At 40.9% G+C, this 20,480-nt stretch overlaps 1 protein-coding gene across 3 annotated transcripts in view; it reads right to left on the reverse strand.

The window, feature by feature from the left end:
• Positions 1-18,839, reverse strand: part of CEP41 (centrosomal protein 41) — a 44,309-nt gene extending 25,470 nt beyond the window's left edge. Inside the window, 2 exon segments of one of the 3 annotated variants that reach the window (NM_001132973.1) lie at positions 5,722-5,785; positions 18,711-18,839. In NM_001132973.1, the coding sequence (NP_001126445.1) occupies positions 5,722-5,785; positions 18,711-18,743 (97 nt within the window). In that variant the 5' untranslated portion in view covers positions 18,744-18,839. 3 annotated transcript variants of the gene reach the window in all.
• Between the last annotated feature and the right edge of the window lie 1,641 nt (positions 18,840-20,480).

Below are 20,480 nucleotides of genomic sequence, written 5' to 3' on the forward strand. Positions count from 1 at the left end.
TGATTACTCTGAATTGCTTGCTGTTTGGTAAGAAAAGATGAAAGACCCATCTATTCAGCCTAAAAATGAGAAATGCTCACTCATTCCTGTGCCTATTTCCAATGCTCTGACTGCAGAGCTTAAAAACAAACCACAGGTAGAAACTCTGTACTCTTACTTGGGCTATAAGGTCCCTTTTCTGTTTTCTTAACTCCTCACCCTTTTCACCTCATGATAAAATGTGGATACAATGCTGGGTTTGGGTTGATCCAGGCCCTGTTGGCTAAAGGGCTGCAGGGATCTGTACCTTGGCACATAATGTACCTTGGCACATGGCTGCTGCACACCATGTAGAAAACTTTTTCTGAATACACAGGGAGGTAAGTCACAAAAATGCACAGAAATATAAGCATTAAAATAAAAGTCTCTCCTCTAAATTGACTTTAGAATAATTTCTAAATTTGAAACAACAAAAAAAATCGAACACTAGAATAAGATTTCTCTCCCACACTGACTTTAAAATACTGTGAGTTTTAAGCAATGAAACACACTTTGGCCCTTCCAAAAGCTTTACAAACTAGTTTGGGAGACTTCTGCTTCCAGAAAGATGAGGTAGATGTACTTAGCTACTCCTCCAGCTAAGAAAAAGAAAACCCTCGACAATCCACAGAATGGGAGAAAATATTTGCAAATCATATTTCTGACAAGACACTAGTATCCAGAATATATAAAACAACTCTTTTTTTATTTTTAGTTTTTGGAGATGGAGTCTCGCTCTGTCGCCCAGGCTGGAGTGCAGTGGCGCAATCTTGGCTCACTGCAACCCCCGCCTCCTGGGTTCAAGCGATTCTCCTGCCTCGGCTTCCCGAGTAGCTGGGACTACAGGTGCACGCTGCCACGTCTGGCTAATTTTTTTGTATTTTAGTAGAGACAGGATTTCACCGTGTTGCCCAGGCTAGTCTTGAACTCCTGAGCTAAGGCAATCCACCCGCCTCGGCCTCCCAAAGTGCTGGGATTACAGGTGTGAGCCACTGTGCCTGGCCAAAAGAACTCTTATAACTCAACAAATAAGAAGAAAAATAACCCAACATAAATACAGGCAAATGATTTGAACAGACATTTCTCCATAGGAGATATACAAATGCCAAAAGGCACATAAAAAGGTGCTCAAACATTATCAGTCATTAGGAACATGCAAATCAAAGCCATAATAATATACCACTTCATGCCCACAAAGATGGTAATCAAAACGATGAACAATAACAAGCACTGGTGATGATGTGGAGAAAACAGAGCCCTCCTACATTGCTGCTGGGAATGTGAAGTGGTGTGGCTGCTGTGGAAAACAGTTTGGCAGTTCCTCAAAAAATTAGACATAGAGTTATCATATGAAAAGCAATTCAAGTCCTAGGTATATGCCCAAGAGAATTAAAAACACATGTTTACACATAAATTTGTACACTGATGTTCTTAGCAGCACTATGTCCAGTAAGTGTAAACAACCCAAATGTCCATCAACTGATGAGTGGGTAAACAAAATGTGGAATAGCTATACAACAGAAGATTATTTGGCAATAAAAAGGAATGAAGAACTGACACATACTACAACATAGATGAATCTTGAAAACATTTCACTAAGTGAAAGAAGCCAGACATAAAAGGCTACATACTGTATGACTGCATCTACATGAAATGTTCAGAATAGCCAAATCCATAGATAGAGAAAGTAGATTAGTGGTTACTCAACATAGTAAATATGTCAATTCTCCTCATGTTGACAAACAGGCTTAATGCAACTCCTATCAAAATCACAGCATTTAAGAAGTAAATATAAATATGATTATTCTAAAATTTATATGGAAAGGCAAGGGAATTAAAATAGCTAAAATAACTGTATAAAGAAAAAGGCTGGGCACTGTAGCTCATGCCTGTAATTTCAGCACTTTGGGAGGCTGAGGCAGGTGGATCACTTGAGGTCAGGCGTTCATGACCAGCCTGGCCAACATGGTAGAACCTCATCTCTACCAAAAAATACAAAAATATTAGCTGGGCATGGTGGCGCCCGCCTGTGGTCCCAGCTACTTGGGAGGCTGAGGTGGGAGAATTGCTTGAGCCTGGGAAGTGGAGGTTACAGTGGGCCGAGATCACACCACTGCACTCCAGCCTGGACTACAGAGTAAGACCCTGTCTCAAAAAAAAAAAAAAAAAAGAAAGTGGCCATAGTCAGTCTCACCAATTTTAAGTATCCAATTTACTATACAGCTATAGTAATCAATATTATGGTATTGGCAGAAGGCAGACACATGGGTCATGTGATCAGAATACAGAACCCAGAAACAGACCCACATAAATATGCCCAACTGATTTTTGACAAGGGTGAACACGAAATTAAATGGAGAAAAGGTAACCTTTTTAACAAATGGCACCAGACCAATTGAATATCCGTAAGCAAAAACTTAGTCTTGATGTGAGTCACATCTCTTATATAAAAATTACCTCAAAGTTTATCATGAACTTATATAAAAAACTTTTAGAAAAAAAATCATGGTAGAAAAAAAAATCGTTGGGATCGAGGCCAGGCAAAGACTTTTTAGACTAGACAACAAAATCATGATCCATAAAAGGAAAAGCTGATAAAATGAACCTCATCAAAATTAAAAACTTTTGTTCTTCCGAAGACCCTGTTAGGAGGATGAAAAGACAAGTTATGAACTAGGAAAAATATTTGCAAACCATATATCTGACAAAGGACCAGTAGCTAGAATGTATAAGGAGCTCTCAAAATTCAACAGTAAAAAAGCAAACAAACTAATTAGAACATAGGCAAAAGATATGAACAGGTATTTCACCAAGGAAGGTACACAGAAAACAAACAAGCATGTGAAAAGATGTTCACCATTACCATGGGAAAATGCAAATTAAAACTGCAATGGGCTGGGCACGGTGGCTCATGCCTGTAATCCCAGCCAAGGCAGGTGGATCACTTGAGGCAGGAGTTTGAGACAAGCCTAGCCAACATGACAAAACCCCATCTCTACTAAAAATACAAAAATTAGCCAGGCATGGTGGTGCGTACCTATAATTCCAGCTACTTGCAAGGCTAAGGCAGGAGAATCGCTTGGACCCAGGAGGCAGAGGTTGCAGCAAGCCAAGATCATGCCACTGCACTCCAGCCTGGGTGATGGGGTAAGACTCTGTCTCAAAAAACAAAACAAACCAAAACAAAACTGCAATGATATATGCCACCACACAGCTATCAGAATGGCCAAAATAAAAGCTGGTGACAACACCAAATGCTGACAAGGATGTGGAGAAAATGAATCATTCATCCATTGCTGGTGGGAATGTAAAATGGTACAATCACTTTAAAAAACAGCTTGGCATTTTCTTTAAAAACTACATGGGCAACTACATTGTGACCAGCAGTTGTACTCCTGAGCACTTATCCCAGAGAAATGAAGATTTAGGTTCAAACAAAAATACGTGCATAAGTGTTTATAGCACTTTTACTTTAATAGCCAAAAAGTGAAAACAACCCCGATGTCCTTCAACAGGTGAATGGTTAAACTTGGTACATTCATATCACGGAATACCAGCCATTAATAAAATGGAACAAATTACTGATACATGCAACAACCTGGATGAATATCCAGAAAATTATGCTAAGTGAAAAAGCCAATCCAAAAGGTTGCATACTGTATGATTCCATTTATACAGCATTTGTGAAATGACAAAATTACAGCAATGTAGAACAGACTGGTGATTGCAGGGGCTAAGAAAGGGGTGGGAGTAGAAAGTGGATGTGGCTATAAAAAGGCAACATAAGGAATCCGTGTGGTGATGGAAATGTTCTGTATCTTCACTGCATGTATCAAATGTCAATATCACAGTTGTGATAGTGCATTATAGTTTTGCAAAATGTTACCTCTATGGGAAACTGGGTAAAGCGTACATGGAATCTCTCTGCATTATTGTCTACAAAATATATATGTATCTAAAATTATGTTAAAATTAAAAGTTTAACAAAAAAGCCAGTTTAAAAATCTCAGGATATAAAAGGACATATGTATTTAATATGTATTATAAAAAGCAGATATACTTTTATCTCAATATCAAAAAAATGAAATTAATCTTAGGCACCATTATTGAGTCAAATTTTGGTTATGAATTGAGAAATTAAAGAGGAAGAAGGGAGCTGTCCTTCACAAATCCCAGTTTAATTTCCAGGAGGAAAAAAAAAAAAACAAACTATGAAGGCATAGACAAATCTATATATTTGAAATAAACCTCAACTCTTAAAGTTTTAATTATAAGAAAGTATACAGATTCCAAAAGAAATTCCTTCCTTTATAGTAGTCTGTAAAATAATATCTAGCCTCCTCAGAAAAAATACAGCATTTTAAATCTAGGTGCTTACCTCACAGAATCACTTACTTCAGAAGGGTGGATCACAGTTGCAATTAGGGGTTAGATGGGTAGAGATGAAAGAGCTGAGGGTTTTTGTGGCAGAAGAAACAAGGCTTGGGGGAAATACAGGAACAGTACGGCCTAAGAAACAGTACACCAGACTTGGCACCAGATCTCCAATATTGACTTCCTCATCCTGTATATAATCCTAGTTCTCTCTCCTTTATTGAACTCCGAATAAATCACAAAATCCCCGTGCCACAATTTCCTCTTCTAAGACAGAGATAATATTTTCACCTGCCCATCAAGCAGGATTTTGCAAGGATAAATATCTGTATGGCATGGAAATGTCTGAATGAAGGGTACCAAGAAATAGCATCTGCAAATGAGGTGAATTTAAAACACTGAATTTAAGTCTATTTTATATGAAGAAACATGCATAATGGAAGATAATGATTTTTTGAAGGAGACTGGAGAAAGAGAAACAAAATAAGCAAAATGATTTAAACAAAGTCAACATTGTCATTTACTTTTCTCAATTGTCTTGAGGTTACTGGTGGGAAATTCGGTATTGCTAAAGGCATACAGTACCCCAATCCACTAGCGAAACCATTTTAATCGCATGAATTTACCACAGCAGGCTTTAAAAGGTTGAAAAAAACACAAAAACAAACAACCAAAACCTCACAAGACTGAAAATCCACTAGGGTCTGGGCAGCAGTCTTTACCACAACACTGAAAAATGGTAACAGCGTGGAAATAAGAAGTTCATTTTACCTGCACTGCAGCACTAATTAAATTCTGACTGGTATTTCGGTTACTCATGCAAGTCTGTCTGCCTCCACTTGAATCTAAACTCTTTAACTAAAAAAAACACAATTCATACTCAGCTTTACATCTCTCATGGTCCATAACTTGCCATATGGTCAGCACTTTGCAAACACTGCATTGAACAAATATGCATGTGTCTAATCCATTACTGCCAGTTTAAAGGAATATACTTAAGGTATTCCAAAATGGAGGCTGATCTCCTGATATTTATTTAGCTTCAGCCCTGAAACTTACTGAACAATAGTTTTGATTTCTGGAATTTCATTTTCTCAGTTTATATTATTTCTTATGTGGTAAGGAATAATAAGCTAAATTATGTAAATATAAATTTTTACTGATAATCTGAAAAACATCTTTCAAGGATAAATCCTGAACCCAGAAAAACATCAGGCAAAACAGTGAGAAACTTTTAGCTGTGATTTATACCAGATATGTGGGGTTGCTTTCTGTCAATAATTAGCTATTGGATTTTTTTTAAGTTCTAATTTTCTAATCTTTACTTACCAGTGTCCAGTCTTGATTTGACATGCTGGTATCTCGGGTTCTGTGGTATCCTTTTCATCAGATACTAAAAAATAAGGAAATTCACAATTAATTGGGTTAATGTAAGGATAAGGGTGGTAAAGTCAGGAGTCAGATACTTTAAAAATGGAAAAAAAATGCTAAAATTTCTTAGAAATTAAAGATGGGGCCGGGCATGGTGGCTCATGCCTGTAATCCTAGCACTTTAGGAGGCCGAGGTGGGCGGATCACCTAAGGTCAGGAGTTCGAGGTCAGCCTGACCAACATGGTGAAACCCCATCTCTACTAAAAATACAAAAATTAGCCAGGCATGGTGATGGGCGCCTGTAATCCCAGCTACTTGGGAGGCCGAGGCAGGAGAATCGCTTGAACCCGGGAGGCAGAGGCTCCAGTGAGGTGAGGTGAGATTATAACACTGCACTCCAGCCTGGGTGATAGAGACAGACTCTGACTCAAAAAAAAAACAACAAAAGATGAAATGAGCTCCAGAGGTCCAATTGTCTTTTCAATATAGGATTCTTTTCAATAGCATTTCCATAGCTAAATATATTTATCTTGTTTCTGTCAGAACACTTCCATATTTCATCAAACTCATCTCAGCACACTACATGATAAGAAAAAAAAAAAAAAAAGCTGCCTAAAAAATTACTTCTTGGCCAGGCGCGGTGGCTCACACCTGTAATCCCAGCACTTTGGGAGGCCGAGGCAGGTGGATCACAAGGTCAGGAGATAGAGACCATTCTGGCCAACATGGTGAAACCCCTTCTCCACTAAAAATACAAAAATTAGCTGGGCATGGTGATGCGCACCTATACTCCCAGCTACTTGGGAGGCTGAGGCAGAAGAATCACTTGAACCCAGGAGGCGGAGGTTGCAGTGAGCCGAGATCGTGCCACTGCACTCCAACCTGGGTGACAGAGCGAGACTCTGTCTCAAAAAAAAAATAATAATAAAATAAAAATAAATAAATAAATAAAAATATTTCTTACATTGAGCCCAAATCAGTCTTTCTAATTTTCATTCAGTCCACTGTTGCAACCCACTGTAAGTCATCTGCCTCTGCCTCAAGAAATCTGTTAAGATGACCAAAGGCAGTTGTCCTGACCCTCTTCCATTTCACTTTCTTTATGATGGTTTCTAGGGCATTTCCTCTGGACACCCCTGAGATTTTATCCATCTCCCCTGCAGGGATCCAGCCCTAAGCACAGCGCTCTAGATGTGGGCAGGCCAGGCCCCAGGTGGGCAGGCTCCCGCTGCTCCCCAGAGTCTGTAGCTCCAGGGATGTCGACCATGGCATCTGCTCTCATGGCAGCTGAGGCTCACCTGGGGCTCAGCTCAAGTTTAGAGTCAGCAAAAATACATATGTCAGGTCTCCTTTGTGCTGCTGTCTGGTAGTTAACTCTTTGAATCCAAGCATAAGACATTAACCCACATTAAATTAGAGTGGTGATTGTGAAAGCCATTAAGTGAGGAGAAGCTAATGAATAAAGATATTATGAAATAGCACCTTCTTGCTCAGGCCTTTTTCTGGCCTGCAGGTATGAAAGTCCTTTCTTCAATAACAGGTAGCTGTGGAACATGAAATTACCGCAATGTCTTTCCGGCTTTATCTTCTGCCACCCTTCCTCATGTTCCCATGTTGAAGTTGCTGGGAATGTTTCTTTAATGCAGCACACTGATTCAGGTTGCCAGTCTTTGCATATGTCTGCCTAGAATGCCTTTCCTTCACTACTCCTTGGGCAAAATGTATTTCCTCTGTAAAGCTGTCCCCTACGGAACTAGGCACTTTCTTCTCCCTGGCTCCCAGAGTACTCACAGCCCGCTCCATTGTTTAAACCTCAATCTTCTTCCCTAGTCTAGGATTTCCCTGAAGGCAGGGACAATGACTTACCATATCTGTATTCGCCTAGGACCTAGTGCATGGTAAGTACATTTATTGATATTCAGTCAATAAGTGAATACCGAAAATGAAGATCGTATTACAGCAACTATCTGGTTCCTTAGAAGAGAACATTGGACCTATAAAAACTGCATCCTTTGCCTTTGAAAACAGTTAACTACAGCATACTCTGTCAGGAAGATTGCAAAATAAACATTTGCCTATAAAGTAATGGTTCAAATGACCCACAAAGCATACAAACAATATGGGATACTTTAGTGTCTTACAGAATATCTGTCGGCCAGAGTTTTGGATTTCAGGACCAGGGAGAATTTTTTAAAATTAGAGGCACCTTTTAATATTGCCAAGGACATAAAAAACAAAACCAAAGCAAAAGCCTCACAACAACTATCTGCTATTTTAGCATCTAAAAGGAAAAAAAAAATCCCAGAGTGGAAAGGGTCAGTCCTTCAGTGTCATTAAAAACCATTCAGGACATTGTGATTTTCACTTCACCCCAGGCAAGTCACATCTTTATCATCAACTCTTAGCATCGGTCCTCAGATTGTGTTTGGAACCACTGAGCTATTTTATCCTTAGAAGAAGGTCGGAAAGCTTGTTTCTCCAAATGATCAGTAACTTGTCTATATGAGAAAGTAACTATAATGCCAATTTCAATTCCTTCCCTAGAGAAAGACAGAGCAGATTCTTGAGTAAAAGAAGGAAAACATACAAAGACTGAAAAGCCAGACTTCAGTATAAATTCTCCAGAGACAGACAATATCATGGCAAAATGAAACAAACAAACAAACAAACAAAAAAACAGGGAAAGTATGTGCTTGGTAAATTGAGTCAAGTAACGCTAATACTACATTGCAGTTATCTTGGGCTAAGGGAGGATTTTTTTCTGCACTCTGTATTTTTTTTTATCGTTTCTATACTCTATTTCCTGTTTTTACTTTTGTTTTGTTTTTCCCACTAGTTTCCTAGCAAAGTTTCTTTTAAAAATTCCAGGCTAGTCTCTGCTGAACCAAGGGGATTTGTCCATACCTAAGCCAAAATAGCTAAGAAGTGAGGGTGTCTCTGGGGACCAGGTGTGGTGGCAGCAGAATGATGAGGGGAGAGAGTGTGGACAGCTGCAGTGGCTGAGCCCTTCCCGCCCCCGCTTTTCCCTTACATAGACTAATGAGAAATCCATATGCTGCAGGAGAAAAAAATGTAGTTTCTTTTCTGTGTTCCCATTGCAGTCCAATTTCTTGCTCCTGACTTTCTAGTACCAACCGCAATGTAAAACTATTTGTGCTCCGCTGCAAGCCGAGCACCATAGATTTTATGGGACTGACATACTTTGTTTAATTTAAAAATCTTGCTTTGTAGGGTGACTGCTTTTTGACCTACTGACCAACTGGCTTTCTTTCAATTACATAAACAGGATGGAATGGTGCAAAGTGAAGAAGCTGAAAAAAGAAGCTGTTTTCAAGGAAGACTGTTCATTCCACAAAGACTTATTGAGCACCAACCATTCATTTGGTGGACGTTTACTGAGTGCCTACTAGGGGTAAGCCTCTGTGCTGAGGACAGAGAGGTGAAAAACACAGTCTTTGCCATCCAGCTTTCACTGACTGCTGGGAAGACAGACAAGTGGATAAACAGATGCCAGGCTGCATGAGGAACAAGGAAAGGGAAGGAGGGGGTGTGACAAAAGCACATCAGATTGGCACCTAATCCAGGTTAAAAGAGTCAAGAACTGTTTCTTGAAGGGTCACTTCTGAGCTGAATTCTGAGGGTTGAGGAGGTTAGTCAAGCTAAAGGAGTAGTGGGTGGGAGCTACGGGGTTTCTGGCGAGGGAAAAGCATGGCAAAAGAGTGGAGACTAGAGGGAGTACCAAGAGTTTTCAGCAATCTAACAGTAACTGGCCGGCCTGGAGCATAGCGGGAAATACGGGGACAAACGATGCTGGAGAGGCAGCAGGGGCAGATCACAAAGAGCCTTGCATACATGTTTAAAAAAACTTGGGTTTCATCCTGTAGATCAGTGGATCTCGAACGGTACCATTTTGCTCCTTGTACCCCCAGGACATTTGTCAATGTCTAGAGGCATTTTTAGTTGTCCCAACTGGGTGGTAGGAGGTGCTACTGGCATCTTAGTGGGTAGAGGCCAGGGGTGCTGCTAAATACCCTACAATTACAGGACAGCTCCACCACAAAGAATTAGCCAGCCCAAACGCCAATAGTGCCTAGGTTGGTGAAGACGATGAGGGGTCACTGAGGAAGTTTGAAGGAGGAGTGACAAGATTATAGTTCTGTCTTAGAAAGGTGACCCTGGCAGCAATATGGAGAATATGAGTCAAGAAAGGAGGCATGAAAATCAGTTGAAAGGCTATCGTGCTAAGAGGATCTGTAGTCTTAAGGAAGTAAGGAAGTGGCAATAAAGATGAAGAGGAAGAGACCGTTTCAAGAAATCTTTAAAATGTTAAATCAATATAATTTAAAATTGACTCATGTAGTAACAGGACAGTGATACCATTCTCCAAAAAAGGGAGTTAAGGAGGAAGCACATATTAAAAACATAATATGGTCAGTTGGAGCATGCTGAGTATGAGATATCTGTGAGTTGTCCAAAATGTAACCATTGGCCGGGCACAGTGGCTCACACCTGTAATCCCATTAATTTGGGAGGCCGAGGTGGGAGGATCGCTTGAGCCTAGGAGTTCAAGACTAGCCTGGGCAACACAGGAAGACTTTGTTTCCACACACACACACACACACACACACACACACACACAAAATTAGCTGGGCATGGTGGCATGTGCCTGTGGTCCCAGCTGCTCGGGAGGCTGGGGTGGGAAGATCCCTTGAGCCCAGGTCAAGGCTGCAGTGAGCCATGTTCCTGCCATTGCAATCCAGCCTGTGTGACCGAATGACACTCTTGCTAAAAAAAAAACCCGAAAAACAAAATGGAAGTACCTAGTTGGCTATTTGCGTCTAGAAATCAGGAGAGAGACCTGGGCTAGAAAAAAACAAGATTTGGGAGTTGTCAGCATACAGGCAGCAGAGGAAGCCATGGAAATGAACAAAATCATCCTGGGGAGAGTGCAGACTGAAAAACCCCAACATTTAAGGTCAGGTGGAGGAGAGGCACCTTGGATGAAACTCAGAAGAGGCCATACAAAAGTGGGTCATGAAAATTAAATCAGGAAGAAGGGAGTGGCCAACGGTGAACAATGCTGTCAAGTCAGAGAACAAGAGGTCAAGTATGAACAAGTGAACAAGAATGCTGTTCAAGTAAGAGACCAAGAGAAAAGCGAATTTGAATTTAGCACACCAGGACATTGTTGACGGCCCTGGTGGAAGCAGCTATGGGAAACTGATGGGGCAGATGCAAAAAACAGCAGGTCAACTATATGAGAGGTGAAGGAGGAAAGAGGACAGTAGCTGGATGATCTTTTCTTTTTCCCTTAAGAGAGTTGCTAAGGAATAATCTTTGTTGTTATTTTGTTTTGAAAAAAAAAGGAGAGATTTGAGGATGTATACAGGCTAATGGGCAAGATAAGAGAGGTTGAAAATGGTATGGAGAGAGTGGGAGAGGATGAGGTCCAGAGCCCAGACAGCAGGGTCAACTTTAGATCTATTTAAGATAAAGATATAAGATAGGTAGGTGATCAGAATGAAGTTCATCTGGAAGAGGCAGGAATTTGAGAAAGTTCATGTTTGTGGTATCATTACAGGCTCTTTGAAAACAACCAAAAATGTCAAAGACCCTTTGAGGGTTTACATAAAAGAAAATGTCCTCCCTGTCTACCCACCACACCCCAGCTATTTCACTTCTACATGACTTCCAAGACTCAGGGCAAACTTATCTTCTGGGAGGATTCCTCTGAAGGCCTTAGTCAAATGGAAATTTCTTCCTTGACTGAATATTCACAGTTCTTTGTACCACTCACCCTTCTTACTCCTGCACTTGGGACGGGGCTCTATCTTGTAGATCTCTGTACCTACTACAAGACCCTCTACTAATGAGAGAGCAACAAGTACCTGCCAAATGAAGACCTGAGCAACATGTAGTGTGCATGCTGGTGCCACGTGGGCAGCACAGACATGGAGGGCTCTAGGGAGGAATGTCAAAGGAGATTGCTCATCCACTGGGGGTGATAAGAAAGACTTCATGGAAGAATAGACACTGGAGCTATGTTTTAAGGGTTGATCTTCTGTGGATAAAAAAGATGGGAAGGAGGAATGGAAAAAGTATTCCAAGTGGAGAAATTTTTAATAGCAAAGCCACTTTAAAAGCAAGTTTAAAGAACAAATTGTTCTATTTGCTGGAGATGATTTAACAACAATAAGAAACATGGTAATGCTGCTAACATTTATTGAGTACTTACTATATCATCAGGCACTAAGCATTTTACCTACATTATCTCATTCCCCACAACCACTGTAACCAATGTTACATATGCTATGTGAATTACATCTCAAAAAAGCTCTTACAGAAAAAAATGTAAAAAGTAAATACATTTAAAAAAATTGCTTTTTGCTCTACAAAAGACCCTGTTAAGAAGATGAAAAGATAAGCTACATACTGGGAGGAAATATTTGCAAAGCACATATCTGACAAAGGACTACTATCTCAAATATATAAAGAGCTCTCAAAACTCAACAGTAAAACTATTCATTGCATCAGTGTTTGTAACTGCAGGTAGTCAAAAACAACCTAAATGACCACCATGGGGAAATTGATAGATAAAATGTGGTCTAGTCACATGCTAGATTACTATACAATAGCTAAAGTAATAAACTGGACATATTTATCAACATAGATGGATCTGAAGCATAATTTGCATGATAAAAGCAAATTGTATACAAATAGCATAACACTATTTTTGTAAAATTTTTAAGCTCACAAAATAATGTCTGTTTTATATGAAAAATATGGCTGCTGAATTAGAAAGATATACATTAAATATATGGGAGCAGATGTCTATAGTCAAAGGAGAAGAGTGGGAATAAAAGCAATAAGAACCAAAATTGGCTATAACTGAAGTATATGGATAATCAAATCATATCAGTCCATTTGTACAACTGAGGTCTTACAGAACTAGAAAAACAAAAAAACAAATAAACAAACAAAACTGTGATACAACCACACCAAATACTTAGGTAAGAGTTAAAAGGAAATCATTACACTGAGGTATATTTTCTGACGTGGAAAGATCTCCAGGATATATTGTTAAGTGAAAAAAATCAAGTCAAAGAACTATATATACAATGTTATAACATTTATGTAAAACAAAACTACAAAATAAAACTCATATTTCTCTCCTTTCCCCCATCACACACATGTTCAAATGTATAAAGAAGGTTTTGGAAAAGATAACTATGAAAACATAGTAAGTAGTGATATAAGAAAATGTCCTGAATTATTCATTAAAAGTATAGAATTAAAAATAAAGGCAAACAGAAACTCCAGGAAAAAACAAAAAGCAGTAAGAAAGGAAATGTAATCCTACATTTCCTTGTTTTGCAATAATATTTACAGTCATCACCAACAACACAAAAGGAAACAAAAAACTCAACAGTTAAGAAAAATAGAAAATAGGCAAAAGACACAAAGAGATATTTTACTGAAGAGGATATATGGATGACAGATAAGCACATGAAAAGATGTGCTTGGTATCCATTAGGGAAATGCAACTTAAAACCACAATGAGATGGCGCTACACATCTATTATAACCATTAAAATAAAAAATATTGACAGTATTGAACATTGCCAAGAGTATGCAAAACCTGAATCTCTCATACACCGTTGGCAGGAATATAAAATGGTACAGCCTCTCTGGAAAAGTTTGGCAGTATCTAATAAAACTAAACATATGTTTACCATACAACCCAGCAATTGTACTCCTGGGCGTTTATCCCAGATAAATGAAAATTAACATCCACACAAAGAGTTATACCCAAATGTTATCTTTATTTGTAATAGCCCAAAACTGATGACAACCAAAATGTCTTATACTAGTTGAATGGTTAAAAAACTGCTGTACAGGCCAGGCACGGTAGCTCACGCTTGTAATCCCAGCACTTTGGGAGGCCAAGGCTGGTGGATCACAAGGTCAGGAGTTCAAGACCAGCCTGGCCAAGATGGTGAAACGTTGTCTCTACTAAACATACAAAAAATTGGCCGGGCGCAGTGGTAGGAAGTTGTAATCCCACCTACTGAGGAGGCTGAGGCGGGAGAATTGCTTGAACCCAGGTGGCAGAGATCGCAGTGAGCCAAGATGGTGCCACTGCACTCTAGCCTAGGTGATAGAGTGAGACTCCATCTCAAAAAACAAAACAAAACAAAACAAAACAAAAAAAACTGCTGTACATTCATACCACAGAATACTGATCAGGTACCAGAAAGAATGAACTACTGCTACATGCAACAACTTGTATGCGACTCAAGGACATTATCTTGAGTGAAAAAAAAATGCCAATCTCAAAAGGTCACATACTGTATGATTCCATTTATGTAACATTGTCAAAATGACAAAATTATGGAGATGGTTACCCAGGGTTAGGAGGATGAGAGGGGAGAAAGTAGGTGTGACCAGAAGAGTAGCTTGGAGGTATTTCTAGTGATGCAATAGTTATTTATCGTGATTGCAAATCTACATATGTGTAAATCTTGATTAAATCTATACAAGTGATAAAATGGCCTAGAACTATACATACATTGTACAAATTTCAATTTTCTAGTTTGATATTGTACTGTACTCATGTAAAATATAATCATTGGGGGAAAATGGGTGAAGGATACATAGGACCTCTTTGTACTATTTTTTTTTTTGCAACTTCCTGTGAATCTATACTTATTTTGAAATAAAACGTTTTTTAAAAGTACAACAGAGCAAAAAACAGAGCTCTTAAAAATTAAAAACATGTGCTGGGCACGGTGGCTCACACTGTAATCCCATAACTTTGGAAGGCCAAGGCAGGTGGATGGCTTGAGGTCAGGAGTTCAAGACCAGCCTGACGACCATGGTAAAACCCCGTCTCTACTAAAAATACAAAAAAATTAGCTGGGTGTGGTGGCGGGTGCCTGTAATCCCAGCTACTTGGGAAGCTGAGGCAGGAGAATCACTTGAACCTGGGAGGCGGAGGTTGTAGTGAGCCGAAATCGCAGCACTGCATTCCAACCTGGGCAACAGAGTGAGAGTTTATCTCAAAACAAACAAACAAAAAAATTAAAAACATGATGGCGGAAATTAAAAACTAAAATGAAGGATTGGAAGATAAAAATTAAATATCCCAAAGGGAGCAGAAAGACAAAGATGAGGGAAACAGGAGATAAAAGTTAGGAAAATCAGAGAACCAATCATATAGGTTATTTATATGAATACAGAATAATGAATTCAAGAAAAAGAGGATGGAGAAAGTAGGAGAGAGAAAATTAAGAAAATTTTCAGACTAAAAAGACATAAATTTCTGGTGCCTATCAAAATGAGTGAAAATAGAAATATCTTTGTAAAGTCACACTGGGGACAAAAAAAAAAAAAGGTTCCACAAGCTTCCTGAGAGGAAAATTCAGTCACGAAGCAACAGAATGGCTTTGGACTTCACAACAACAAAAGACACTAGATCACTAAGCAATGTTTTCCAAGATGCTGATGATGGCCAGGTGCGGTGGCTCACACCTGTAATCCTAGCACTTTGGGAGCCCAAGGCAGGATTGCTTGAGCCCAGGAGTTCAAGACCCTCTTGGGCAACAAAGGGAGACCCCATCTCTATAAAAAATACAAAAAAAATGAGCTGGGCACGATGACACACACCTGTGGTCCCAGCTACTCAGGAAGTGGGAGGATCATTTGAGCCCAGGAGGTCAAGGATATAGTGAGCCATGTTTGTACCACTGCACTCCAGCCTGGGTGACAGAGCAAGACTGTCTCAAAAAAAAAAAAAAGAAAAGAAAAAAAAAGATGATGATTTTCAACCAATAATTCTATACTCAGCCAAACTCACTGGCAAATAAATGTTAAGGTAGAATAAGAACATTTTTAGACATGCCTGACATTTTAGACATAAATTTTTAAAACCATTTCTGATGAATTCTTTCTTAAGAAACTACTAGAAGTTGTGCTCTATTCAAACAAGAGAGTAAACTGGGCATCTTTGTCTCGGGCACAAACATAACCACACAGAACATCCCTGCTCCTCTTTCCCCACACTGCTAAAACTATTCCTCCTTTTCCTTCTCCCATATTCTTGATCTCATTCATGGTGCCAGCACCAATGAATAGTCTAAGCTGAGACTTAAGTCACCCATCACACATCTCTCAAAGCTAATCAGGAAGTATTGATGATTTTGCCTCCCTAAATATTTATCCTCGATTCCATCCCTAGTTCAATGGCCTTAGTTTAGATCTCTATCAAAATAGTAACTACTGGCAGGGCGCGGTGGCTCATGCCTGTAATACCAGCACTTTGGGAGGCCAAGGCAGGCGGGTGGCTTTGAGCTCAAAAGTTCGAGACCAGACTGGGCAACATGGTAAAACCCCATCTTTACAAAATACACAAAAATTAGCCAGGCTTTGATGGTGTGCGCCATAGTCTCAGCTACTCAGGAAGCTGAGGCTGGATAATCACTTGAGCCTGGGAGGTGGAGGTTGCAGTGAGCTGAGATCTCGCCACTGTACTCCAGCCTGGGTGACAGAGTGAGACTCTGTCTCAAAAATAAATAAATAAATAAAAAATAGTAACAACTTAACCAATCTCATTGCCAGTCCTGGAGCCTCCTCAAACCCATCTTCCACAATGTAGCTACAGCCATCCGCCTAAAATGCAAATCTGACCATGTCACTCCTTTAATAACTCAAAAAATTTCTCAAATTCTTACCAGCAGACAAGATAAATACGTGGCAAACTGCCACTTTCCTCACCTATCTCTCCCACCCCCATGATAGACAATATTAACATTTTTATTAATATTTTGATAGACAAATCATAACTTTATACATTTATGGGGTACAATTTGATGTTTTGGTATATACACACACACACAATGTGGAATGATTAAATCAGATTAATTAACATATCCATCAACCCACTTATCATTTTTTTCCGGTGAGATATTTGAAATTTACTCTCATAAAATGTACAATTTACTCTATTTTGAAATCTACAATATAATTGAACTTTGGACAACATGGGCTTGAACTGTGCAGGTCCACTTACACCCAGATTTTCTTCTGCCTCTGTCACCCCTAAGGCAGCAAGACCAACCCCTACTATTCCTTGCCCCTTAGCATGAAGACAATTAGGATGAAGATGTTTATGATGATACATTGCCACTTAATGAAGAGTAAATATATTTTCTCTTCCTTATGATTTTAATAATAATCTTTCCTCCAGCTTACTTTAAGAATTCAGTATATAATACATATAAGATACAAAATATGTTAATCAACTGTTTCTGTTATCAGTAAGCCTTCCAGTCAATAGTAGGCTATTAGTAGTTAAGTTTTTGTTACAGGGGGTGGGGAGTAAAAAGTTATACATGGATTTTCTACTGGGGATGATGAGTCTGCTGTAATTATTATTAACTATAGTCACCGTGCTGTGCCAGAGATCTCAAAAACTATTCCTCCAGTTTAACTGTAACTTTGTGCCCTTGGATCAACATCTTCCCATTTGTGCCCTCCTTCCCCCCACCCTCCAGGTTCTGGTAACCACCATTTTATTCTCTACTTCTATGAGCTGGACTTTTTAAGATGCCACGTATAAGTGAGATCATGCGGCATTTAGACATTACTAATTGACCATGGCTCTCTCGCAGGGCTTAGACTCAGCCTTACAACTTTCTCAGCCTAGTACCAGGCAGTCACCAAGAGATGAAACAGTTACAACTCCTATTTGGGATAAAGGCTAAGAACCTCAGCAAGGCAAAGAAAGCCTGGACTCCTACAGGGGCCTGTTCTGACTTCACACACTCCTTACCTTCACTTGGGCTGTTCTACCCGGGATGATGCTTCACCTGGCTAATGAATGGCCTTGCCACCCCTTCCATCTCCACAACCCTTCTCTCACTCCCTCAGTTGAGTCCTATTTTCTCGTAACATCTTGCTCCCCGACCACACTGTACTCAAATTCTGTTCACAGGCTCCTTCACTAGACGCAATTTATTTATTGTTTATTTTTATTTTTTATTTTTTTGAGACAGAGTCTTGCTCTTGTCACCCAGGCTGGAGTGCAATCGCACGATCTCGGCTCACTGGAACCTCCAACTCCCGGGTTCAAGCGATTCTCCTGCCTCAGCCTACCGAGTAGCTGGGATTACAGGCGCCCCACAACCACGCCCGGCTAATTTTGGTATTTTTAGTAGAGACGGGATTTCGCCATGTTGGCCAGGCTGGTCTCAAACTTCTGACCTCGTGATCCGCCCGCCTCGGCCTCCCAAAGTGCTGGGATTACAGGCTGAGCCACCGCGCCCGGTCCACTATACGCAATTTATTAAAGGGCAGAGGCCTTTGTACGTCTAGCACCTACTGCATCATAGAAGTCCAATAACGTTTGTTGAAACTGTCACAAATGCAGCAGGGGACTAGGGGTGAAACAGACGAACAAACTGAAGGGTCCTATTATGGAGAGAGGGGTAAGCTTAATGTCCTATTTTGCCCGTTTTCCAAAGGTTTGGTCAGCTTACTCCTGCTCTTCCTGTATCCCCACAATCAGAGATGCTGGCTGGCTTTCAACACGTGCCATTAGTGTGCAGCGCTTCCTTTGTCTTTTCTGTTTTGTAACTGTCACTCCGAGACTGTAAGCCATTTGAGGGCAAGGGCTGTGTCTTTGTGTACTTCGCTCCTCACAGCCACAAGTACTGGCGTGCGTACGCGGGGAGAGATCGCCCCTCACCACGGGGTCCTGAACGCTGCCCTGCGGCCCCCAGGCCCGCCCGGCCCCGCCCGGCCCCGCCCCTGCACCCCGACCCCTCCTCACGCCGGCCCCTTCCCGCCTTCCGGGCGGCGGAAGTCGCTGGCTGCTCTTCCCTGCCCACATGAAGCCTTTTCCGGTGCGCCCGCCCCCTCCGGCTCTCCGGCCGGGACCTGGCCCTCACCTCAGGGTTCCCAATGTGCCTCCGGAGGGACATATTTGCTCCAACCGACCACGTTCGGGGTTCTAGCCTCACGGGTTGCCTCTAACCCTAGCTTCCTACCCCCACAACCTTGTTCAGCCGCCTCCCTATACCCTCTTCTCCGATTGGCCCGTCTTCCCCGGCCGGCCAATGGGGGCCCCGTTTACTCTCTCATCTCAAGGTCGCAGGAGGGCAAGACGCCGCTCAATGGTTGCCAAGGGCAACGCGGGACGCCCGCTAGGGAGGCCTTTTGTGCTCCGGACCCGGGCTCGCCGGCTCCAGCCTTAGGGCGGGAAGAGGGGCGCGGGGGGAGGGGAAGGCTGGCGCCTGCGCAAAGGCGGGGGCGGGGGCAGTGGCTTGAGAGCGGGGACAAAACACGAGTTTTAGCTAATGTGGAACCATAAATACAACACAAGACTCCCCATCCCCCAGCTCCGTTTTATGGCCGTTTCAACCAAACATCTGGGCTACTGATTCCACAATAGGGAATATGATATGGGCCAGGGTTGTTCAGCAGAAATAGGAGAGTATGGTTTATTATTTTCTGGTTAAGTTAATATGCAAATTATGCAAAATACATGGGTAAATACAATAATTATCGGTGCTTTAAAAGCTTTTAGGCTAGCTATAGAGCGACATCCTTAATTGCAAAGCACACGCGCCATTCTGTGGTTCATCGTTCATTTAACAAATACTTAATAAGCACCTTACGAGAAAAGCTGCAGTAGGTTTTGTGGAGGATGGGAGGATGACTAGGACCCAATCCCGTCGTCATGGAAACCATTGTGACTCCTGCCACCAGCCACCACCTGTTCCCATTCCGGATCTGAAAATGAAGTCCTAGCACCTTTACAAAACAATTACACACACAGTTTGACTTGGCTCCTAAATGTCCCACCAAATCCATCAAAATTATTATTTCCTTTTACATGAAAGGAACAACACAGTAACCCTTTGTCCTTTGCTCTAAGTTGTTTTTCCAGGAATGGAGAAATGTTACTCTGAGCAGTTCATACTCGCCAGTTGTCTGTTAGTGAATAATAGCACACATTTGAGCTACTTCAGGGTCTGTGAGATGACCCATTCAACAACAGGGCCTCACATGCCGTTGTTCTCTAGGCACTTCAGCAACTCAACCTTAGGGCTACACCTTGGATCATGTTGCCAGTCAGTGCTGCTTGACCAGAATCTTGAATTCTGGCCACAGCTGCTTCTTGGACTTTTCATGTCACTCTTTCATGTTTATTAAGTTTTGTCTTAATTTCCATAATGTTTGCCAGTTCTTTAACCCCTCTAAAATTCTTAGTCTCTCACTCCTCTACCAAGGAAGGGTTTGAAGGCTGCAAAAAATTGGAAGGAGGCAGAGGGAAGTATGTTAATCTAGAAGCTTTTGCATAGCAAGCAGAAACTTCTAGATTCATTACTATTTAGAATGTATGCTTACTTGGTGCACCCTGTGGGTAACCATAGAGATTATGGATAGAATAACGGGAAAGGAGAGAGGGAGATGATAAGGGACTACACTTAGAGGTGGTGAGAAAGAGAGGAAAGGAGAGATTTAAAGACGTGTAGGTAAAATCAATAGTATACATGAGAAGAGATAAAGGGTGCAAGGAAGAGAAATTCATCAAAGATGGCTATAGTTTCTCTAACTTGAGGAACTGAGTAGATGGGCGATAATGCATTAATCAAGTTAAAGAACAACAGTCAAAAAGCCAAAACAGCAGAAAGTACAAGTAGGTCCACCAGTCC

Source organism: Pongo abelii, chromosome 6, assembly GCF_028885655.2.
Source record: "Pongo abelii isolate AG06213 chromosome 6, NHGRI_mPonAbe1-v2.0_pri, whole genome shotgun sequence".
Lineage (NCBI taxonomy): Eukaryota > Metazoa > Chordata > Mammalia > Primates > Hominidae > Pongo > Pongo abelii.